Genomic DNA, 25,976 nt, shown 5'->3' on the forward strand with positions numbered 1-25,976 from the left:
ATAGGGCGGAAATTTGGAGTTTGACAAAGAAGCTCGGGAACAAGCTAAGAACCGAGCAAAGAGCGACGGAACAAAACATGTCAGGCTTGACGTGAAAAGACAAGAAGAGGGCGTTGTGGATCAGAGAGCAAATGGGGATAGCCGATATTCTAGTGGACATTAAGAGAAAAAAAAATGGAGCTGGACAGCTCATATAAGGCGCAGGCTAGATAACTGGTGTACCATTAGAGTTACAAAATGGGTGCCGAGGAAAGGGAAGCACAGTGGAGAAGAGTAGAAAATTAACTGGGGGTGATAAAATTAGAAATTTTTGGAGGCGCAAGTAGGAATCAGCTATAGCGCAAGAAAGGGGTATTTGGAGATTGCAGGGAAGAAGCCTTCGTCCTGCAGTGGACATAAAAATATGATGATGATGATGATGATGATGATGATGATGATGATGATGATGAAATTCTTTTCTGCATCTTGTACAGGCGGCCACAAAAGTTTACAGCAGTCGAGATACTCGACAAATGTGAATTTCTGCTCTGTTAAAGCTTGTTGCTTTTGACTTGTTTGGTCGCTATTATGTAGGTCTCAAAAGAAACTACTTCAGACTACAATTTTGAGTTCGAGGCTATGTGCCCAGGTTTCGCTGGAATTCTGTTTTTTTTCCCGCAAATCTCATGTCGCGTAAGCTTCTGTGGCTGACAGTAAATGTACTGGCGACGGTTGCGACCGAACTCTGACGAAAGAAAACCCAACTTACAATGAGTCAGTACAAATTCATAGTGTGAATGAATTTGTAATAATGAGTCTTGCGAAGGAGCATTGCACAGAGATCCATCAATGGTGAACTCCTTCTATTCAAGATCGCTGCATGTAGGCGTTTCATATTTTAATTTATTTGTGTGCTTAATTTGTTGATGAAAAAATCTCGGATCAGAAGCATGCAAGACCCTAGAAGAGAACGGTGATGCCCTCTTTTCTCAATACAAATCTAAAAAATAATGGCTGAAATGATGATACATGACTTAATCACCCTTATTCACCGTATTCTGTTTTATTTGCTAAGGAAAAAGAGAACGGCACACCGAACGTTTCATGCGTGGGAGGCTTTTCTGTTCGTAGCGCATCGGGTACAGTCCGTAGCCAGAGGTCATTTCTTGGCAGCTAGTAGATTAACATAGGTAGCTAATTAGCCTAAAATATAAAACCTACAATTGCGACATCTGCGGAAACTGGCCCTGCTGTGATCGCAAGGGGTGTTTCTTGCGCACGCCTGACAGGAAACATTTTTCTCTTGCAGAAAAATATGGACGACCATCATTGTGTTTGGAAGCCTCTCCCTCATTGCTTGTTCGATATCTGCTTGGCAAGTCTCGAACACAATTTACACACCCTTCGTTCTTCCAATGGCAGACAACTTCACGTAAGACCACTTTCTGTTACTTTCAACGAACGCCCTTCGTCGTCACCAATGTTACGCACTGAATCCCTCAAATTCTCACGAGTGAGCTTCCGACATAACCACGCAACGTCAAAGCGGAGCGTTGTGTGGCGGAAACCGTGCCTTTAGGTTTTTTTTTTTAAAACTAAAAGTGCTTACTTTTGGCCCCATTGGCCATACCATGGTCGATGTACCATTCTAGTTAGTCGCGCGTACTCTGCGATGAGACAAATATTTATAGCTAAGACAACGATATTTTTGCTTTGAATATCGTCTTCTGCAACCCAATGGGCTTTCATAACAGTTCATGCCAGCGACCTAACCAGACAAATATTTTGAATCTTCAGTTTTACGAGACTGAACACAGGAATAGATGTTACGTGGCATACCATGAGCTATAAATTTAAAGGGACACTAAAAGAAAACTATAAATCAATTTAGAGTGATAAAGTATTCTTTTAAAACTCCGTTGTCGTTAATTTCACAATAACAGGTCGATTATTTCAAGAGAAAACGGAACTTCAAGTTTCATTTTCTGAATTTCGCGCCGAAACCCCAACGCTGGAACATCAATGTGACGTCACGAATTCAAAAGTTTTATTTTTCATGTTTGGGCCGCGTTGTCGAAGTGAGAGTTCGCGAAACTTGCCATATTCAGTCTTTGGTTCCTTTAGAGCACGACGTAGTCGATGTTTACCGCTAAAAAACTAGGTGAGCCCTAGCAGAAGCTGTGAAAATATATGACGTCACGGCAAGCTGGTGCGAGAACTCAAAGGTGGCGTCGCCGCCCACCTTTAGTGTTTTTCGTTTTTTTTTTCTGGCTTACCAAGCGTCTTCACGCGGTAAGAGTGGTGCTTTTGGCATTGCGGAAGGGTAATTTACTGATGCAGAAGAAATCATTTTTCTCTTCAGTGTCCCTTTAATAGCAACCCGCCGTGGTTGCTCAGTGGCTATGGTGTTAGGCTGCTGAGCACGAGGTCGCGGGATCGAATCCCGGCCACGGCGGCCGCATTTTGATGGGGGCGAAATGCGAAAACATCCATGTACTTACATTTAGGTGCACGGTAAAGAACCCCAGGCGGTCGAAATTTCCGGAGTCCTCCACTACGGCGTGCCTCATATTCAGAAAGTGGTTTTGGCACGTAAAAACCCATAATTGATTTTTTTCCCTTTAATACCTCGAAGGTTATGAATCATTAGGTAAAGAAAAGCTTACCAACAGGTCCAGCAATAGATGCGACTCCCATAGTTATTTCAACAAGGCAAGAAGTGACTGAATATATGCATGTCGGAATTTGTAGCGCAATTGCAACTTTTACTGCTACTGACACTTTGAAAAATACTTCACATGCTTAGAAAATTTGGCTGTTGGGATAGTTGGTAAATGTGTTGTAAACGTTGTGCGAAGCGGAAAAGAATTGTACAAAGAAATGCAGGGAAGCCGGACAGGACAGACGCTGTCCGTCTGTCCTCTGTTCTTTTCCTGCATATGTTTCGGCTCGGCGCTGCGTTTACGATTCAGTTGCTTGTTCGGAAATTTTCTTGCTTACATATCTATATATATATATATATATATATATATATAGTGTAATACGGTAGGGTGGGTACTTAGCAGTTCGCAATGTACAACGCTGTAATAAATCACTAAGTAACTAATAATGATTGGAATTTGACGTCCCAAAGATGATACGTTACAAGTATGAAAGGCTCCGTAGTGTACGATTTCCGAGTAATTTCGACGACCTGCATCCGTCTAGCGCGTATCGAAATAGAAACCACAGTATGCGGGCGTTGTTTTCAAAGTGTTTCAAACATTTCTGCTTTTGTCTTGTACTTGCAGGGTCATGACTGGGACCCTCAACAAGTTCTACACCCACCCGTCGTACCACGGCGTCGCCTTTTTCTTCGGAGCGATGACGCAGCTGTTCCTGTACAAGTATCCCTCAGTAAAAGTTAGCAAGGTGAGGACAAAGGTTGCTCGTCGCTGTTCATGACTAGAACTTTGAACATCGTTCATGTTACAGTAATCAAGAGAGCATTCGGTCAGGCTCTTTCAGTTAGTGATAAAGCCTTTGTCAGGCGCAAAACTCGTCTTCTGCTTCTGTCGCTTTTCTTTGTTTTTCATTTTTATTATGTGGTACTTAGGAGATATCGCCTTTATTTGGCGCCTGCTACTCCTTTTCACGTAGAGATTAAAGAAAAGAATTAAACGCATAAAAACTAAAAGTCTAATCTAAATCATAATAACACAAAGTCAAGTCACATAAGTACACTAACGCCACACTATAACTGAAAGTCAACTCAGAAATATGGCAACACAAAGTCCGGTCACACAACTACACTAAGATCAGATAACGCTAACAGTAAATGAAGCCAAGGAAAGTATCGCGGACATTAGCTGTTGTTGAAATTGAAATGTAGAAAATAATAAAAAAAATGGAAATGAAGGTGGTAGTGCAACGCACACGTAATGTGGAGCTTGTGGGTTTGGTTCCCGCCGTGAATAGCATTGTGAAACATCGTTCTAGCGACATAGACGAGCAGAGAGGGACAACAAGAAGGCCGGTTCGTTCGTGCTGTTCCTCTCTGCTCGTCCGTGTTTGTGCGTTGGAACGATATTTCATAATGCTATTCCCTTAAGGCTTCGTGCTACGTGACGCCATCGGGCAGAAAAGGTTGTTCCACATCCATCCACCATGACTCTGAGTGGCGCTGGCTAACACTCCCAGGGCTAGATATAGTAAACATAAATACCCAAGCTAATGGACGGATTGATAGCCATCGCTATCGGAGGCTGTGGGTTCAGTCCCCACCCGCGACAAGTGATCTTTTTGTCCGCTTTAATTTGCATTTTCTTTATTATTTTCTACATTTCAATTTCAACAACAGCTAATTTCCCCAATGCTTTCTTTGGCTTTATTGACGTTTGGCTTTATATGACCATGATTAACAAAATCGAGCCCCTTGGTTCCCTTCTTCTTTCGTTACACTAAAATCAGGGCACATAAGAATGCACAGATTATATTCGAATCAAGGTTCATGAATCGAGGCATTGAATTCGCGAAAGTCGGGTAAAAAAAACTATCCCATAGAATGAGCTTATCACATTTAAACGCTCTTCTCAATATAAAAACAAAGGCTACGACGCTAAGCAGACGGCGATGAAGTGAGAGACAAACGACATATACGGGCGCCAACTTCCACCTGTTTATTCACCAGGAACCACGCAATTTTATTCATGAAACCTAAGTGCAGAGTACTCACAGTAGCTATAAACTAACAGGTGTCATAGAAGCTAACGCTGCTCGTAATCCAGTGATCTGAACTGAATTATCATGGCAGGTACATATGAGCACCTGTGCATTGCAGGCGTAATCCGATTATCCAACCAAATGAGGCAGCTGCACGTTCTAATTTTAGCGGCGATTACAGACTATCATTTATAAATGGCATTTCTTCGTCATTTAATGCTAGTAACAGCGTGCTAAAGCACTTATTTCCTGCTCTTTCTTTCATTACGAAAACTTTGATTATCCCTTCTAGTGCGGTTTTTTTTGCTTTTCTTACAAAGGTAGTTTTGTCCAGGAGTGGCACACAACCACAGCCAACAGCTTCGGAGAACATCGCTCGCTTCTAGAAATCTTTGAAGGGCCACTAACGCTTATCTTTGCAATGAGTACGTTTTACAAGTATACACGAAAGAAGTATCCTACTACCAGCTACTATATAGAAGATCAGACGCAGCTTGCGCACGCACCGTTTAGCTTGGTTTTTGCATTTTGCCTTCAAGGAAAGCCTAATTTCAAGCTCTATTTTCCACCTGGCGAAGCTCGCACGAAACATTTTACTCGAGCGGATAAGGTAGGGAGACTCCTGTTCGGCTGCCGTAGCTGTCGCTAAACAGCGAAGTCAAGCTATGCTGAGAGTGAGTGTCATTTGCCCACAGGTTGTTAGGTATGATAATCCGGTCAGTGACGAGCTTTTAGCGCAGCGCAGCACGACTTTGCTGTGGGGAACCAACACTGGTCAGGAGGCGCCACGGAAATCTGGGTGGCCACTAAAACATTCTGACGCCATATGGTAGGGAGGCCATGAAAACGGTACGATATTTTGAACGATAACAAACGCTCGCCTGCATCAACGTTTGCTTAAGCACGATGCGTCTAGTCAAGCATAGAGTTTCCTACATTTACTAGAGGGAACTCTGGCGCTGCGATCCTTGAGCCACCATGGGAATGATGGGTAATACATGAATCCTAATATATGGGTACATCGATTACCTATGATGGGGCTGTGAACGTCTACCAGTATTCAGAAATCAAAAATAGCGACTGCGCATGTGCTAACTTCGCACTAGACGAATGCGGAGTAGTATGGAAACGATGTAAGGTACATAATGAAAACATAATTTTAGCATGAACCCCCATACCAAATAAAAGATAGAGGGAGTGAGTAAAAAGATAAAAAGAGTGAAGAGAGAGCAGAAGAGAGAGAGAGAGAGAGAGAATCGGTATGAGCCGACAGGAGTTATACAGTCTTTTCGCTGGCTTGCTAAGAAATACGCTTTTCCGCGAGTGGGAGATTTCAGCACGCTGTGAAGACAAAAAAAAAAAAAAAGAGACCCAGTCTGGACTAAAGGCTGGTGGCAGTAAAAAGTAGTGTGATGCGAACTGCTTGATTTCAAAAGGCTGGTAATCATGACAGGGCCTGTGAGGAGCTGAGCGATAATATGTTCCGTTACCACCTGGCGGTGTGTTCTCAGATGTTCCAGGCGGGCATGTGGCTGATGAGCGCCGCGTGCGGGCTCACCGCCATCTTGATCATGTACGACTGGAACCGCGGCGAGCACCCGGCCGAGTGGGCCAAGCTGTCGTTCGCCTTCTCCGAGCGGCTTCTGTGGTCCGTCTGGCTCTCCTGGCTCACCTTCGCCTGCTCCACCGGCCGGGGCGGTGAGTACTCGCACACGTGCGCCCTGATGTGCGTCAATGACGTTAGCAGCCTGCTACAGCTGAACCGCGTATTAAATACCACGGTTTGTCTGAGCAATCATAGAACCACACGTGAGTGTGCGCTCGAAACAGCGCGGTTCTGTTGACTGATGGGTCAATGAATCGATTAATGAATAATTAATTAGGTACCTGATTTATTTATTTATTTATTTATTTATTTATTTATTTATTTATTTATTTATTTAAACGTCTGACGGATACTTCTAGGCTATCAGTTGTGCTGTGGTGGCCGCCATGGTAGACAGAATTCTCACTGCACAGACGCTTTTCAGCTCTGTCTTGGTGGAAACGTGGTTGTCGCAACCAGCAGAGAGAGAAGCAGACGGCCATAATCGCAGAGCCATTGTAACACGTTTAGAAACTGTACAACACACACATCTTCTACGCCTGCTTAAGCCGCAACCTAAAAAATGTGAGAAAGAGGCATCGGTAACGGTTAAAAAGCTCGTGCGATATTCCTTAACCTGAAGCCTGCGCTGCGGTGAGTGCGCTTGGTCATATTGAGAAACCCAACGTATTGTATTGCTGACAAAAAGAAAAACACAAGCGCGCAAGAATAAAGACGACGAATACAAACGGTTACAGCAAACTGTTTATTCTCAGAAGAATACAGGAATATTTAACCGACTTAACATATGCGAAAAATCCACGTACTGAAATACTGACCCAAAAATGTTAGTGAAACTAAAAATGAAACAAAAACAACGAACATCCACACTTCGGTCACATGCACTTGATCCAAAACGATGTCTCGCTGTTGTATAGGCGCAGGGAAGGCCTCACTGGTACAGCCTTTTTCTTTCTTCTTGTTATGAAAAAAAGCCTCCAATGCCTTCGCTAGCGTTTCTGGCCAGAATTGCTGTATTTAAATCATGGCTCACACCCGCAGGCAGAAACATGCACAACTGAAAGCGCATACTTATCCTCATATGTCTTAACTTTTCCAGCCCGTTCGCTAAGTCGGTCGTTCACGCATCGCTCAGCCTGACAGATATCCACTTGGAACGAATTCTCAGGACGACACCAGTTTCGATATATAAATTCCCGAACTTTGCGGAGAAATTCATTGGCGTTTCAGTTACTTGTGTGCTTCAGTGCATGAAACAACGTTTTGTTAACAAATTAACTGGAACACCAATGCGCTTCTCCGCAAGGTTCAGGAATTTGTATTTCGAAACTGGTGTCATCTTGAAAATTCGTTCGAAGTGGATCCGCCTTGTGAACTCCACGGCTAGAATTTGTAAATTGCAATATGCGCCATAATGTAATTAGTTGAAAACTTAATTAGTGACTTTTTATTAATTAGCCGATTTTGCATCTCTATATTTTGTGCAAGTATTGTCCGCCGCTTCGAGTAGACCAGCTCATGAACTGGAATTGTGATATCTGCCACAGGCAACTTTTAAAGATTTTTGAAAGTGTTCGCAGGAACCCCCTGTATATCTGCTGCTATCTCGCAGGCTTCATCGCCAAGTGGCTGTCGTGGAGTGCTTTCGTTCCCTTTAGTCGACTCTCATTCGGAGTGTACCTGCTGCACGTGCCCTATTACTACATCCGGTTGAACATCACCAGGGAGAGGATATTCTTCTCACACTACAGCATGGTGAGTAAGCACAATGACCATTGCACGCGCGTGAGCGCTACATCAGTTGAGTAGAGAAAACAAAGTGGCGTTATAAACGAATCAGCGTCTTTAGAAAAAATAACAACATCAAATGTGCCCTAAACATAGTGCATGTCCATGAGGAACAAAGATTTCACGAAACCCTAGTTTAACAACGAAAAGTTTCCCTCGCGTTGCACACATCAGATATCAGCGGCCAATCTTACGCTAAAATATGCCTTCAATTCGGTTCACGCGTTTAACTTACAAAGCGCAACGCAAAGTGGCGTTGCGCTTTATACGCAATCCGGTTACTGCGGATTTATTTATCGAAGTCACCGATGGTTGAGTGTCAGCTGCGGGGCCGGAAATAATGTATTGAGAACATGTACTTGTCGTTCGACTTTTTTTATCGGCTTTATGAAATCAGGTAATCTTTTTTTTTGCTGAGTCACAGTGAATCGCAATATAATTGAGCAACGAAAAAGAAACTGTCTCTGGCGCAAGCAGGCGCTTGCAAACGGGGCACAGAGCCCGCGAGTAACGCATGATCTCCTTGTGGACTCCGTAGGTGACCCAATACTTCGGGGCGCTCGTGTCCAGCTACCTGCTCAGCTACATCCTGTTCGTTGCCTGCGAGGCACCCACGGGCCGCATCGAGAAGCTGCTGCTGATGCCCAAGCGGCGGCCGCAGCTGCACGACGAAAAGAGCACCGTCCCTTACGTGGAGGACAAGAGCGACAAGCTGAGCCCGCAGATGTTGTACAAGCCCAAGGCGGAAACGGGCCCCAACGGCACTGTGGCGCCCCCCGGCCAATCCAGCTACCTCTGAGCATAGACTGGGCACTCAACGCCGCCTCACTGTATTTATCATCCACTGGCCGGCCCCTCCTTGTCTCGCTGAGCGCGTGTGGTGTTCGTGCACCAGTCATGTTGGACGTCCGAAGGCTTGGTCACATGTGTACAGAACTCACAACTATGAATGAGGGAGATTTAAAAAAAACAGTTGACGGTAGGTGTTTGTTTTGGGCAGAGATGACCTTGTGAAGGAGTTTCAGTAATTGTTTGATAGCGGTCAATAGCGTAGACTGGAATAAAAAAAAATCATTTTCTATTGGGTACACATTCGGTTGACGCGATCCCCCGCCTTCCTCTCATCTATTTTTTTTTCTCTCTCTCTGAACAATTACACACTTCGTCGCCTGTGTGATTCATGATTCACGTTACAAGTTCCTGCCCTTCGGAACACCTTGGATCTGTCGTTAGGTGCCTTCACACAGCAATGTCACGTGATGGCTAGCATCAACCATGATTGCATTTATGTATCCTAAGGAACAATGTCGCGATGCAGCGCTGATAGGAATTGTTAGCGATCTAAATTTTATTTCTCCTCTCTCTGGTCATCTCTCTAGCATTCTTTATGAGCGGGCTCTTACCGCGAGGCCTTCTGCAGGAAATTATACGTGTACCAGAAAGCGCTGTGTCTTCGCATGCTGCGGTTACGCGGCAAAGCATTTAAACCGAAGTGTCGCCACACGCTCCAAATTGTAGCAGTGATCGCGGGAACTGATTTTTGCCTTTATTTTCCTTCCAATTTAACTACCATTCAGCTCTCCGCATACTGAAAACGACATCGGCTACAGCATTGCTGCGATCGTGAGAACGGGCCAGAAAGCCTAAATCTTGACTGTCAAGGGCAAGTCCTTACACACTTAAGTTTTCGTTTCATTTTGATGATGGAACGGGGTGAACCTGACTGTTTTTCTACAAATACAGCGACAATCGCTTCAAAATTATAGCCATAATGATACTACAAATGATGACAAGTGTCATATATTCTTTACAGAGCAATACAAGCTATTGAATAGCAATCAGGAAATTACTAGATCCGAGAGGTTTCCGAAGTTTTCAATGACACTAAGTACGTGCAAAAAATGAAGTAAAAACCACAACAACGACGATGACGAGCCCAGGTGTAGCTTTAATCGCTCTTTTACTGTAATATTAAATTGTTCACTACAACTGCTAGGCATGTGTATGTTTGCATGATTTCTGGGAAATATCGCTGTTTAGGTCTTATTTCCTGCTCTTCAATACTTTCTGTTCGACATCGCTTTGCAGGTGTGAAGGATGGAAGCGCGATAAAGGGCGGGCTAACCAATTAATGCTCAAGAATGATGTCGGCTAAGATCTAGGCGATAATGCATTCAAACTGTATATATTCGTGATCGCAGCTGCCATATTTATCTTGTGGCCATCTTGCGTTCACCAATGCTAGTTCATGTTCTCGGCTGTGTTGCGCAGTCATAGTGTATTATTGTTCACCTCCAGTTCCCGCGTGGTATATGTTCATGTAGCAATGTTCACAATATTTGTGGAATAAAGTGTTGTTTGTTTTATTTGTGTGTATTCGCTAATGATTCTTCTATTACATTGCTGAATGAACGGCTCGCGGTGCTCCGGATGTGAAATTAACATATCTTGTACATTGACAATCATGCTGCTCGCGACGCTCTAGCGTCGTACTTGAAGAGGTATGAACATAAGCATGAACACGATAAATTCATGCGATTTACAAGGTTAGCTTTTTACACGTAGCATACTTCTGGACGCATGCTTGGGTGCATGTACAGACATTTATCAAAAATCGAGCTCTCACACCGCAGCCTGGCTACTCACTGGGAGGAGGAGGATGGTACCAGCTAGGGACGGATCTAGCCTCGCAAAGGCATGCCGACAATTTCTTCGCCCGAGCGTCTCATTTTAATGTGTCCGGATAAACATGCCACAGTTGTGAGCAGGTCTAACGTTACCAAGGCAGATCAAGGGAATTACGCGGAGCTGAGGTAGAAGGCTGACTCTCCCCCACGTTCGCCCTGTATATCAAATTATAATGCATACTGCGTCATAGTGATGGTGACGTTTAGTATTACTTGCTAAACGTCACATGCAGTGCCTTCGCTGGAAGATTGGGTATTCCACGGCGGTTCAGTCTGTCAAGTCTTGCGCCCTTCTACAAATCTTTTTTTTTTGTATTTCAAATACTGCCGACCAATGTTGGTCCCGGCAGGAGGGGCACAGTCAATCATTTTACAAAACCAGAAATAGCAAGCACGTTCAAACAATATTAGCAGAGAAACAAAAACAAACAAGCAAGAGCAATACAATAATCACAAGCATAAAAAACCAAACCAAAAGCTCATGAAACAAAGAGGTAACGTTCCAATTGTGTTGCAATATTACTGGCTTCAAAAATATGAGAAGGTAAGGAATTCCAATCACATACAGTTCTAGGGAAAAAGGTATTTTTAAATGTGTTAGTGCGAGCGAAAATTGGTGCGAATGAATGTTCCTGCGTGTGTCTGGTCCTCCTCTTACCATGAGCTTTGACACAATTAGGCAACTATGCAATGCAGGCAATGATTAAGAAAGATGAGGCGACTAACTTTTCGTAGGGAGTCTAAAGTGTGTATGTTGTGCTGTTTCATTAGCATGGAGGGTGAATCATGTCTTTTATATTTGCCTAAAATATAACGTATAGCTTTTCTTTGTGCACGCTCGAGTTGTACGATGCCTTTTTTATTATGCGGATCCCATACTATCACCCCGTATTCAAGCTTAGCTCTTACGCAGTTGTTATATGCAAGTTGTTTAGTACTGGCAGGAGCAGTCCTAAGTTTTCGCTTGAGGAACCACAGTTTCCGAAGCGCAGCAGCAGCAGTTTCAGATATGTGTTTCTAATATGTGTTTTTAATTTATTTGTTAGGGTAACTCCAAGGTATGTATGGGACTCCACCTCCAAAATATTATTGTTGGGAAGCTGGTATGTAAAATACACAGGTTAGCCTCCCTTGTTACTCTTAAATGTACCATTTTTTCGATGTTTAACTGCTTACTCCAATTTGTACACCAGTGGGAAATAGCTTGTGAAGTGTCCTGCAATATTTCTTGATCTTTTGGCCGGGCAGACACTTCCCTAGGAATAATATCTAGCATGTCATTGACAAAATTTTTAAAAAGGAGCGGGCCCGAGACACTTCCTTGGGGCACACCAGAGGTAACATCTAACAACCGAGAAGAACAGTTCCTATTGTTGACGTACTGTTTCCTATCGCTGAGATAGGCTTTGATCCAGTGAACAATACTAGGAGGAAGGCCAATACGTTCCAATTTAAACAGCAGTATTACATGTGAAACCCGGTCAACCGCTCTGGAGAAGTCTAGGAACAACACATCTGATTGATAATTCCCGTCCAAGACACATCCCAGTTCATGTACAGTCGATATCAGTTGCGTGACAGTAGATAATCCTTTTCGAAAATTACTGTGTATTCGAACGAGCAGTGTTTCACGAATTCATGAGCGCGACGGTTATATCATGTGTCCCAGCGCTGACATTCGCGCAAACCGTGCGCGAGCGAATACAGTGTAGTAAGGAGGCTTCCCATCGATTTAGTCCTTTGGTCCCCTAGGGTGCGTCTAAGGTTGCATTCACAAGGAGTGAAAGTGACTCACGATATTTGTTATAGTAGCTGTATTGAGGTACTCTCGGCATCAGCCTGTGTATTAGTGCTTGACACGAAAGAGTGTCAGCAGCTTCATTTCCGGATGCGCGGATGTGCGATAAAGCTGTCAAGTCCGCGTTACAGGATAGGGCAAATCAGTTCTTCGTAAATTCGCAAGGTGGAGAAAATTATACGAAAATGAAAAATTGTCATCCCTCTAAGAGTAGCATGAAGCTCTTTCTATCCTTAGCGACAAACGAAGACACAAGATTCTGAAGAGCAATGAAAATACAAGACGCGGTTCTTCTTTGGAGACGTCGGAGCACAGCTCTCCAGGGGTCTGACCGGCGCAAGCGGGAAAGTTGCATCAGCGAGCAGATGCAGATGTGGCTATAGGGCTCGTAAACAGGATATCGAACCTGAACTGAACCGAAAACCAAAAGCTGAAAAAAAAGCGTTATTTTTGCTCGAACCGGAGCTGAACGGGAACGTTACGTTCATTTCTTTTTGTACTTCGAAGCGAAACTGAAAAGAAAAGATAACGGTTTTCGGTTCAGGTTGGCCACCTTTTCAGGAAATTTTGATCGATGCATTGCCTGCGCTTGTGGGCTCAACTATGCTACCCCATTTGTAGAGCCACACAATATTGCCGTGACTTCCAATGTAGCTGCATGGTTAGTACGGTTTTCGGCGTATCGCGCCAGGGGCAGGGGAGAAAAAAGAGAGGAAAGGCAGGGAGGTTGCGCAGAGGTGAGTTTTCGGTTTGCTACTCTGCCCTGGGGTGGGGGATATAAAGGCTGGAAAGAGGGCAAGGAGAGAGAAAAAGAAAGAACAGGCACAGGTAACAGAAAAGGCGTTCCAATTATAGGAGTTGACACAAGCCGGTCGATCTCAAGAATCGCATGTAGCGCTTGCACGGCCTTCTGATGCGATGTTAAGTCGCGCCGATGTTGTAACGTTATTTCTTCTGACAGAGGCTGGGTCGTGCAACTGATTGGGCACGACGAAAAGGGATTGCCTGTGCACTCTGTATATATGCCACGGGTACTGGCATGAAGATGACAAATTGTTTCCTGGTCGCCGCAATCGACACATGCTGCGGTGTCGGCCATCCCTATGCGGAACGCGTATATGCATTTGTATAGCGTAAAGCTTTTTTTATATTGCGAAAACAAACATTCCGACTGGCAAAATAACACCTTAATTTAGCCCAACCAGCCTCCATCCCGCCGCCGCACACCATATTTTACACGTTAGTCCTGGCTGAAAATATCATATCAGCATCGCCAATGCGACACAACAATCAGCAAACTTCCAATCCATACATAGGTCCCCTGAGCCACGAATTACAACTTTCTTTGTATAAGTTACAATCTAAAGGTTACGAGACATTTGGCGTTGAAGTAACATCTAAAATAGCATACTTCGACACATGTAACTTCTAGCCCCGACTGAAATTGACAAAAACACAAATATCAAGTTGGTTTAGTAACCTCGTAACCTTTATGTTATAGGTTACTTGCAAATAAAGGTAAACTTAAACGTTACCGTGCTAAGAGTGCATGTGGAACGCGTAGGCATTGGTAAACGCGACGTCCAGCCATACCCTATGCAAAGTGGCCGCGTCTCCTTGGGGAAGTCTTGGTGGAAGTTGGAGACTTAAGGCTGGATCCAGGGTGCATAAACGGGCGTGCATACAATGTGGTTCAATCCACTCTGATGCAGTGCACTGGCGGAAGTAGGCGGAGCATCCTTGCAGTATTTGTCCTAGACAGCGGGATCGATAGCCGGTTGTTGCCTTTTGCATGAGCTGAACGACCAGCTTGATCTGCACGTTCACTGCCGATCGTACCACAGTGATTTGGTAGCCACTCAAAAATTATTTTATGTCCTTTCTCAGTCAGGTGGTGAATGGGTTCGGTGATTTCAAATACCAACTGTTCATGCGGACCGCGCCGTAAGGCTGACAATAAACACTGTAGGGCCGTGTTTGAGCCGCAGAAAATCGACCATTTGTGCGTTGGTTTGTCATTAATAAAGTGCAGTGCAACTCCAAGCGCTGCGAGTTCTGCTGCCGTCAACGTTGTCAAGTGAGACGTTTTCAACTTGATGGCCGTCGGGAGCAGACTAGGTGCTCTGTCAACGCCACAATACTTGCATCGCATCCGTCTCGCGGATTCGCCAGACCGGGACATGTGCAAAATACTCGAAACAGTGTAACACGTATACTTGTTGCATGTCCCCAGTATGACTGCGAATGGTAAGCCCTGCTAGCGCCAATTAACACCAGAACACCAGGCATTCAGTGAAAACGTGCCACTGGGCCATTGACCGGCATATCAATGAAATGAGTCATCAAGGCTGTATATTTATTTACAGATGCCTAGACTCAAGGCTGCGGACGGGCCATTCAAACACGAGCGGGCATATAATCGCGTCCAACTGTTCTCATCATCACTCCTCCAGTCTCATGTTTTCTCCTCTCCCCTTTTCCGGTCAGAGAGTAGCAGACTCTCTGCGTTTCCTCAATATATTATACTCTCTCTCTTTCTCTCTCACTAAATAACGCTTCGCTTCACATAAATTCTAGTATTCGTATTAGGTTTGTGTAATTCTTTTGTAATTACGTGTGGCATGAAGAAAAAGAGGCGTAATATTTCAGTGCAGCTTAGTCGTAGGGTCGAGTTTTTGTACAAAATAAATTTGTGCAGTTTTCATGTAAGTATTCTTCAGTTATGCAAGAGAACTTGAACCGGTTCGAACCAGTTTGAACCCCCTTTTTTTTTGCTTCGCAGTTGAACCGAAAGAGCCGTTTTCGGTGAACCGGAACTAAACCGGAACAAAAAGAGTTTCCGTTCAACACTCTGCTCATCAATGATCTTTTTCATTCGCCGTTGCCTCTGGTACCACAAGGGCAATTCTTTAGCCTCTCCTGCGTGGTTGTTCAAAACGTTACACTGAGTTTTGGGCGGTGGATGGTGGTTATAATGTACTCGGCGGATAACCAGGACTGCGTGTAGCCTCATCCCTGACGTTGAACGGCGTCCATGTCGCGCCGCAGATACTTCCTTCATCACGCTGAGACACCGAACAAGCGATAAACAACATCCACGGCGCGTTGCCGTTGCCTCCTGAGTTGAGCACGACACCGAGAATATAAACTTGCCTTGTCTGTTCGATTGGAAAACCTATCAGGCTGAGTGTCAAGTTCGTCGCTCTTCGGCGCGATTCGGGGAAGAGAACACAGCTCAAGTTGTCCATTCATATTTGCAAGATAAGAAAATAAATAAGAACAACATATAAAAAGAGAACATGGAATAAACAAAGATATCAAGCCCACATGACAAAAAGTCGAAGAATGTCATAAATCATGACTAGCATGTGGTAAGCTGGTACTGTGCATGGATTAATAAATCTAGGACGCTGTCTTGAGCACAGAGCCACTCGCTATGACCTGTCATGGACAACGAAAAGGCTATGCGATGCTCTCGCCACAACGTCAGCCTCACGCACGTGAGCTTCTCCATGAATTTGGCTTCGCGAGAAGTTAGGCAGACAGGTCGATATGCAATCAGATATGATCGACCTTTTCCTGGTTCTGGCACTGGAAATACCCAGGTTGATTTCCACGATGAAGTTGTGTTGCTTATTGCCCAAGCTTTATTGAAGAATAAGCAGATATTTTCCCGCTCAGATGGTAAGTTCACAAGCATTTTATTTTTGATGCTGTCTATGGCAGCAAACAACTTCCTCATTGTGAAGGGGGCGTCCATGTCAGAAGGTGAGAAAGGAGGTCCGTTTGGTCTACCAAGCGCACAGACACTCGTGAAATATCTAAGATAGGTAAGGTTTGTTTTAATGTAAATAAACAGTGGCGAAATGCTTCAGTTGGCCAGGCATGCAAGACTACTGACCACACTCCAAATCCCACTGGGAGGAAGTCGGTGACCAAGCGTCTTCTCTGTGAGAATTAGCTGGTGCCTTTTACTACATACGCAGGATAAATGCATTGGGGTCAGTTAAAACAAAACGATGGCCAGTTCGATGCATTCAAGGCGTTGGTACGCAAGCACGAAACGCGCGATGCAGGCAGTTGTTGCCGCAGTACTAGACCGATAAACTTGGCACCCTTCAATTCTTTTCATCTTCTTTTTCCAAAATTAAACTGCTTACACTTTACACAAAGCAACTTAGCACAATGAAACTATCACACACGCATACACCCATATATATATACAGGGTGTCCCAGTTAACTTGGACCAAGATTTTAAAAATACCTAAGAGCTCTGAGGAATCGTACCGACTGCATAGTAGCCGTTGTCGTATTTACTTACGGCCAGCATTTTTTTTTATCACGTACTACTTAATTAATTACTTTTATTTAGTGATCTTTTTAATTATTGCTTGAATCGTAAATATGTTCATTTCAAAGTTGTAGGGCACCTCAAATAACCTCCGAATCAAGCATTTGTTGAGTGCTCATCTTTGCCTCGTTGGTTTTTCTGGGAAAAAACAAAAGCGCGAAACATCCTAAATACGAAACACGTACGCGCTTGCGCGCCGCCTAGTCAAGCGCTCCAGGCAAATAGCCACGGATACACGACTTTACTAGCGGCGGCAGCTCGATACAGGGCTTCACGCTATGTGATGGTCGCGGCATCAAGAGAACACGCCTCTAACGCATTGATAAGCGTAGCGGAGCCTTGTACGATGCGGCGATAAGAGAATGCAGCCGTATGTCTTTAAATGGTTGCTTGTAGGCGCTTGGGTAACGGCGTGCGAGTGTGCATCTATTTCGTATTTCGCGTATTTCGCGGGCTTTTGTTCTTTCCTGGAAAAAACAACCAGGACCACTTCAGCACGAAATAAACGCCTGATTCGGAGGTTATTTAAGGTGCCCTACAACATTGTAATTAACATGTTTGCGATTCAAGCAATAATTTAAATGTTCACTAATTAAAAGCAATTAGCTAATTAATACTTCGCGATGAAAAAAACACTGGCTGTAAGTACATACGACTGCCGCTACTATGCAATCGGTACGATTTCTCTAGAGCTCCTTGGTTTTTTAAAAGTCTTGGTTCAAGTTAACTGGGACACACTGTATATTCATTTAAGATTGTGCGTTGTTTGCTTTTCTTTTCGTACATTACGGTTGCATGTAACCAGGCATTGGCTTTAATGTTCGACCCAATATGAAGCATAATCTTACAGTGGAGCTGCCTTAGGCTAGTTTCCAGCGTTTCGCGATGTGCGTGGGCAAAAACTATCATGTGCGCAGCGTTTACGGGGGTGTGAGCCATTAATTAAGGGGGCATGAGCCTATAGGATGCATGACTCTATAGGCGAATGACGTACAGATCACGTACATATCCAGCGAAAACGGGGGGAAGGCGGTAGATCGAAATTCAAGACGATGAGCAAAACGAGAACAAGGTCAAAACGGGAGCCAACTTTTCGACAAGTGGACTTGTCTTCTTCAAGGCGACATATGCTTTTCTCGGCACATTATATATAGGTAGGGTTCTTCTAAAGGGGAAAGGGGATAAGACGGGCGGGTGCGGAAACGAGATAAGGTGTGTTAGCGGCGAGGGTGTAGAATTGAGAATAAAGGAGTGCTGTGCACAAGGCCAGTGACACGGCGGTCTGACAATCAAGTGTCAACGGCGTGCACAGTACCCGTCTATTACCTGCTTCGCTGGATGTCGTGGTCTATCCTGCCTCTGAAAGAGATAATAGAAGGAGTGGCAGAAACCGGTGCGCGTGAAAAAATAAAAATAGAATATACTAAAATGGAATAAATCAATAAATAAATAAAAGAAAAAAAGGACAAAAAGGAAAACAAAAAGCAAAAAGAAAACACTAAGCAACCAAACGAAGTGTTGTTGCCAATAGCTTGTTGCCTATAGCTGAAGAGCATAGCGAATAGATTCTAAAGCTTCCGTTGAAACGTTTATGCCTATTGGTTGCAATGTATTGAACTTATGGATAAGGTATGATTCTGTGTATTTTCTGTCTCACGCAAAGGGGAAATTTGCCCGTGAGATGTAGAGTTTAAGTTCATCAAAATTATCCCCTGGTTGGTTGAAATGCTCCGCGACGGCTTTGAGAAGCTTTTTAGTTGTGTCCGCGCGATGTCCGTTTAATTTGCCGTTCATTGATTGTCCCGTTTTACCGATATATTGTTTCTTACAGAAGGAACATTCAAGCATATAAATCCCATCCGAACTTGTACAAGTAAAGCTAGTTTTGACTTCGTGTGTATAACTATTTGCGGTGCTTTTAATTTAATGTCACTATGAAGGTGACTGCCGGTTTTGCACCTGCAGGTTTTGGACCTGTAGGTTTTGCACCAAGCATGCATGTTGCCTTAGACTAGGGGAAATTAACGGCACACAACGCGCAACTTATGCCGAAGGCATCACCATATGGATCAACACAGGCGCACTCAGCGAAAAAGAAGAGAAGCTACAGAAAGCGGCCACCTGTGTAGAAAACTACCTTAAAGAAAGAGGACTAGCGTGCTCGACCGAAAAATCGGAGGTCCTACGAGTATGGAGAGGAAAACAAAACCGAACGGTCCCTACCAGTGAAGTGCTGCGGCTTAAAGTCTACTTGGAAGGAACACCGATATCCGAAAAGACAATCATACGAATCCTAGGGATGTGGCTACAATCAAACCAGCGCTGTTCCCACACCCTTACGCTACTAAAGGCATCAACACTCCAAGTCACACGCATGATCACGCGAGTCTCGAACAGACACAGAGAAGAAGGCACACTCAAGCTAGTTAGAAGACTGGTGGTCAGCTAAATTACATACAGCCTCCCGTACCACAGCCACATCAAGAGCGAGATCCAACAGGCGGATTCGATAATGCGCAAGGCGTACAAAACTGCGTTCCGACTGCCCCAAAACACCTCAACCGAAAAACTCCTAGCCGTGGGACTGCAGAACACGTACACAGAACTAAGAGAAACATAACGCACGGAGAAGGAAGGAAGGAAGGAAGGAAAAAGTGGAGAAGGAAGGCAGGGAGGTTAACCAGTTTTGCCTAACCGGTTTGCTACCCTACACATGGGAGCGGGATGGGGGGGATGAAAGAAGGGGAGAAGAGATAGAGGGCACATAGCACGGCACACACATCGTTGGTTACAGTCTGTCACTCTTGTGCGGTACGTGACATCACTGTCACAGCCGCTTGTCCAAGCCCGTATCCTTCATAAACCGAAGTAGTCCCTTCGTCGCCTTCAGCTGCGATGACTTCAGTCGGCGATATCTGAAAATGGTTGCAACTGACAATGGTCTATTGTCAAGGTGCGCTAGAACGGACGCCATGGACTGTCTCTGAACGTGATATTCAGGACAGTCGCACAGAATGTGTTCCAGCGTCTCCTCGCAAAGACAGGCATTGCAGAGAGCGTTGTCGGCCATTCCAATGCGAAACGAGTAAGATTTCGTGAAGGCCACCCCTAGCCATAAGCGATAAAGCAGGGTGGCCTCACTTCGGCGGAGTCCGGTTGGCATACATAGATGCATCAAGGAGGGCAGGTCGTGTTGATGATTGCTGCGGTTGGCCTGGCTGCTGGGTGTGCACCATAGAGAGAGCGTGATCTCCCGTGCAAGCACTTGAAGTCTGCTGGCTGCGTCGGACCGTGAAAGTGGTATGGCCTCTTCCTGTGTGTCTTCAAGAGCTGTCCGAGCGGCTTTATCGGCGTCTTCATTTCCGATGACGCCGCAGTGACTTGGCAGCCACTGAAACGTCACGTGATGTCCTTTCTCATGTGATGTATGAAGTAGGCATCTAATATCGAATACGAGCTGTTCGAATGGCCCGCGACGCAGAGCTGATAGTACAGATTGTAGGGCTGCCTTTGAGTCGCTGAAAATTGACCATTGTCGAGGTGGTTCCCGATTGACAAAACAAAGTGCAGCTCGAAGAGCAGCTAGTTCCGCAGATGTAGAAGTCGTTGGGTGGTCAGTCCTAAAGCTGATGGTAATACCGCTTTCTGGGACGACTACCGCACCGGACGAACACTGGATGTTTGTGGAACCGTCAGTATAAATATGTGCACGGTCTGCGTACCGCTCGTGCAGAAGAAGCAGAGACAGTTGTTTCAGCACAGGCGACGACAGCTCAGACTTTTTCCCGATTCCTGGCACGTTGAGATGGACTGTGGGGCTGACAAGGCACCAAGGGGGCATCGATGGTTTAGATGCAGCGGTGAAGCCCGAGGGAAGTTTGTCGTTGTACTTGACAATAGTTTTTGAGAATGATGCTTGGTGCCTGTCTGAAGGTAGTGTTGCAAGGTGGTGATAGGGGGCTCGTGCCAAATGTCTGATATGTGTTCTCAGGGTTTCCACCGTGATGTGAGTCTGCATTGGATGGTCCCGAGCAATCGCAATAGTTGCCTCAGTTGACGTGCATCTCGGCAAACCAAGACAAACTCTGAGTGCTTGAGCTTGCGCTGCTTGCAGAACACGAATATTTGTCTTGCAGGTGTTGTTCAGTACAGGTAGACTGTATCTTAAAAAACCGAGAAAGAGAGCTCTGTAGAGTCTCAGCATTGCGGCTACTGACATCCCCCACGTCTTTCCTGTCAGGTATTTAAACAACTGGGAGGTTGCTGTTAGGCGTCGTTTCATGTAAGCTACGTGCGGGCTCCAACAGAGGTCTCGGTCGATAATTACGCCAAGAAATCTGTAGGTTCTGACATAGGAAATGGTCCGCCCATTGATTGAGATGACATAAGGCGTCATTGGTTTGCGAGTAAACGCCACTAGGGCGCATTTTTCTGGCGATATGCTGAGACCTTGTTCACACAAGTAGCTCGCTGTCAAAGTAGCCGCTCTCTGAAGCCGTGCACGTATCTGAGGACGTGTGACTGCCGAAGTCCAGAGACAGATGTCGTCTGCGTATACTGAAATTTTGGTGGTAGTTGGCAAGTGGTCAGCAAGCCCAATAAGAGCGAGGTTGAAGAGCGTCGGGCTGAGAGCACCGCCTTGAGGAACGCCCTTGCTGGTATAGCGTCGCGTAGTTGGCCCATCGTCAGTTAATACATAGAATGATCTTGCAGATAGGTAACTTTCTGCAAGCACGAAAGGTCCCGTAAACGTTTATCTGCAGCTTTATTCCTAGATGTGAAAGGGGCATACGATAACGTATTACATGAGGCTATTCTCGACGCTCTTGTGACGGTTGGCTTAGGTGGCCGAGTATTTTTATGGATTGCAAGTTACCTATCTGCAAGAACGCACGGAGAAAATGTGCAGACTACAGCAGACAGCCACAGGCCGAGCTCTTCTCCAGAGACTAGGCTACGTTGAACAGATACGGAAATCTCGAGGACCGAAGTTATCCCCGACGAGTAGCGCAGCACGCTTGAAATAGCACTAGTCCCAAGGAATATGGACCCCAACCTCCATAAAGGTGGCAGGGAGGAAAGGGCCGAATACCTACAGAAAATTTGCGCTCCCCGAAAGAAAACGGTGTATGTGGACGCAGCTATATACAACAGACAAAGGAGAAGCATGAATGCAGCAGCAACGATGGTCGACTCGGTGCTACGAGAGAGAACCAGAGTTTCGCTACAAGACAGCACGGTGGCCAAGGCTGAAGAAGTGGCCGTTGCTCAAGCGGCAGCGGAGGGCTATCGGATCGGACAGTCGCTAACAATACTCTCGGACTCACAAACAGCCTTCCGCAACTACTTGCATGGCAGAATCAGTCACCGAACCCTCCGCATACTCTGCTCAGCAGACTGTGAAACAAAACAACAAACAGGCACAAAACCACATGAAGCGATCACACACAAGATCGTATGGGTACCGGGATACAAGGGGGTGTCAGCGAACCAAAAGGCGCACAGGATAGCTCAAGAGTACACTAATTACCGAGCGTCCAACGTCGACAGCCTCAAGAAACCCACGCCTGTACCCCGAGAGTACTCGGCCATTTGAGACAATTACAGAGGAGCAGGAAGCGGTACCCCCCCCCCGCCCCGCCGCACAGGTCCCTTAGTAGAGAAGAAGCTGTCGCATGGAGACATCTATAAACAGCTCAGACCCGCAAGAGCAGCGACGGCTGATCCGGCGGGCACGCGGAGTGGCGCGAGCCAATGGGGCCCCGAACTAAGGGCTCCACCATACGACGAAGTCACCCAATCTCATTACAAAGAAATGTTTTCTCTCTCTCTCTCTTACAAACAGGGTCGTACCCTAACCTCAACGTGCTAAGTAAAATGCATTCCACGCTATATAAGGACAAATGTCCATGGTGCAATGAGAAACCCACATTATACCACATAACATGGGCATGTCAACAAACTGACGCAGTCCCAATCATATCACACCCAAGTGCGGATCAGTGGGAGGAACTACTGTCCAGCGACCGCTGCGAAGGCCAGCTAGGTCTAGTGCGGCGCGCACGACTGACAACAGAGGCCAGCGGAACACTGGACTGAGGGCTCCGCAACCATTGCGATAGAGGACGAATGAAGCAGCGGGTGAAGTCCTCCGGGGAAGACACAAGGAGGAAGACTCCCCTGAAGAATGCGCCCCAGCCGCAGAAACACACAATTACAAGAGCTCAGAAAAGTTTTCACTCACTCACTCTCAATGCCTCAAATGCGTAAAAGAGGGGGAAAACACACTGCACATACACGGCAAGACTGATGAAGTTTGTGAAGAAGGAAGTGTCACATAAGGAAGATGTAGGCGAGTGGCAATGAGAATGGCCTCGTCAACGTGTATGGTACGGTTTCATCCTGCAAACATGGACAATATCCGTCGGCTGTACACAACGAGATCGCCGAGTCGTGTCTTCAGGGAGAATTTCGTAGTTGACCTTGCTGAGGCGACGCAGGATCCAGGGCCCGAAGTAGCGGCGCCGTAACTTTTGCGACTGGCCGCGTGTTGGCGAATCGGAGTCCATACCCAAACTTGATGCCTTGGCTGGGAGAGAACCTCGCGATGGCGAGCATTATACCTCGGGCAGTCTATGCATTGCTGATTCTGTATTTGCTCGCGTGCAAGCTTACGAGCTGCGCCTGCGAGCCGGGTAAATTCTTCCACGTCAGTGGTTGTGTCGTATTGCTCGGGCAGGAGCATGGCGTCCAGCATGGTGGTTACCTCACGGCTGTGGAGCAGCCGGAAAGGAGTGAACCCAGTAGTTTCTTGAACAGCAGTGTTGCATGCGAATCTTACGCAAGGCAAAGCATCATCCCAGTTCTTGTGGTCGCTGTCAACATACACGGAAAGCATGTCAGTGATTGTCTTATTTAGCCTCTCCGTAAGACTATTGGTCTGAGGATGGTATGCCTTGGCTCGGTGATGAGCTGTTCCACTAACCGTCATGACGTTTTGCATCACCTGTGCTGTGAAAGCTGTACCATGATCTGTTATGACTACTGCTGGTGCACCATGCCGGATGACGATGTTGTGGAGGAAGAAGTGCACGACGTCACTGGCAGTAGCTCGTAGAAGGGCTCTAGTTTCGCAGTATCGTATCAGATAATCATTCGCAACCACGATCCAGCGGTTGCCAGCAGAAGACTCAGAGAAGGGCCCGAGCAAGTACATGAAGATCTGTTCAAATGGTTGTGTTGGCGGTGTAACAGGGTTCAAGAAACCAGCTGGGCTCTGATGTGAAGCCTTTCAGCGCTGGCAGTCACGGCACGTTTTCACGCAATGCTTGACTTGCTGGGCGAGCTTCGGCCACTAGTAACGTTGGCGAACACTGCCCAAGGTACGCGCGAATCCCAAATGGCCTGAAGAGGGTTGATCACGGCAGGCGGACAAAATATCGGCACGTAGAGCGGACGGAACGACAAGGATATGTCCAATCGCTGATGGGTAGAAGTTCTTTTTGTATAACGCAATGCTGCGGAGACAGCATGGAGATAGAGACAGAATGTCGGTGAAGGATGCGAACTGCGGCCTTCAAAGTAGTCAATACGTTGCCCGAGTTCTAAATCATCCGGCTGTTGTTGAGTCAAGTCAGACATACTAATAGCGCAGAGGAAACGACTGTCGTCATCGGTATCATTTGAAACCATTGCAAGTGGAGCGTGGGAAAGACAGTCAGCATTAGTGTGCCTTCGGCCAGATTTGCAAACAATTGTTGAGTCAAATTATTGCACACGAAGGCCCCACCTGGCGAGATGTCCTGAAGGGCCTTTAAGGTTTGCTAGCCAACAAAGGGCATGACGGTCGGTAACCACTCTGAACGGACGGCCGTATAAATATGGCCGAAACTTAGCTATCGCCTAGACGACAGTTAAGCATTCCTTTTCGATAGTGGAGTAGTTCGTTTCTACAGATGTTAAGGTGCGACTGGCGTAAGCGATATAGCACGTTCAACGCCATCTTGCTCCTGCACAAGGACTGCACCAAGGCCAATATTGCTAGCATCAGTGTGCACTGCAGTGTCAGCATTTTCATCATTGTGCAAGTAAGAGCGGTGTCTGAAAGCATTGCTCAAGCTCGGAGAAGGCGTCTCTCTGTTCCGGACCCCAAACAAACGGGATATCCTCCTTTGTTAAACGAGGGAAGGGTTCTGCGATCTTGGAAAAATTATCCACAAAGCGTCGGTAGTATGAACAGAGACCTAAGAAGCGGCGTACGTCATGTTTGTTGGCTGATGGTGGAACTGCGGCAACAGCCATACACTTTTCTGGGTTTCGCCGAACACCTTCATTGCTAACAACGTGGCTGAATAACTTCAGTTCCTGATAAGCAAAGTGGCATTTCTCAGATTTTAATGGCAGGCCTGCAGATCAAATTGCAAGGAATACGGACTGAAGTTGCTGCAAGTGTTGTTCATATTGTGACACGCTGATGAAGAAGATGTAGAAAAAATGTAGATGTAGAAGAAAAGGTGTAGGTAAGCTACAATCGACGTTGTAGGAGGCTCTAGATATTATTGACAACTTCCTAAAAGAAAAGGGCATGGGTCTATTTTACAATAAGACAACGGTACTGCCGTTTAATATAGGCGGCAGTTGAATAATTTGCTGCTTAATGTGGCAGAAAAATTTTTGATGATTGTGAAATAACACAAATTTCTGGCCGTTACTCTTGATCGGCAAAAGACATCAGCACGGATGAGTACACTTCAAAAGGATGTCAGTTCTGTTATGAACGTGCTTCGCCGACAAGCCGGAACAACAAGGGGAGGATCAGTCGCATCTCTACTGCAAGCTCACAATGCACTCATAAAGCAAGAAATAGCTCAGTCGGCCCCCATTCTCCACGGCTTGTCACAAACTTCTAAGAAGAGAATCCAACTTTAATTGACAAGACAGGTACGAGAGTGTCTTGGGTTTCTCCGAACTGCCTAGAGTCCTCTTGTCATCGCTGAGGCTTGCGTCACCCGCCTTTTCCAGTTTTATGAACAGTTGAAACTTGTGGACGTGCCTACCGAATTCTAA

The 25,976-nt window shown here is 45.8% G+C and overlaps 1 protein-coding gene across 1 annotated transcript in view; it reads left to right on the plus strand.

Annotated features, from left to right (window-relative positions):
• Positions 1 to 10,440, plus strand: part of LOC142588329 (nose resistant to fluoxetine protein 6-like) — a 45,986-nt gene extending 35,546 nt beyond the window's left edge. Inside the window, exons 11-15 of the mRNA XM_075699944.1 lie at positions 1,289 to 1,411; positions 3,270 to 3,390; positions 6,192 to 6,378; positions 7,899 to 8,041; positions 8,613 to 10,440. Of these exons, the coding sequence (XP_075556059.1) occupies positions 1,289 to 1,411; positions 3,270 to 3,390; positions 6,192 to 6,378; positions 7,899 to 8,041; positions 8,613 to 8,873 (835 nt within the window). The 3' untranslated portion in view covers positions 8,874 to 10,440. The remainder of the gene's footprint in view (positions 1 to 1,288; positions 1,412 to 3,269; positions 3,391 to 6,191; positions 6,379 to 7,898; positions 8,042 to 8,612) is intronic.
• Positions 10,441 to 25,976: the final 15,536 nt, after the last annotated feature.

Source organism: Dermacentor variabilis, chromosome 1 (assembly GCF_050947875.1).
Source record: "Dermacentor variabilis isolate Ectoservices chromosome 1, ASM5094787v1, whole genome shotgun sequence".
Taxonomy (NCBI): domain Eukaryota; kingdom Metazoa; phylum Arthropoda; class Arachnida; order Ixodida; family Ixodidae; genus Dermacentor; species Dermacentor variabilis.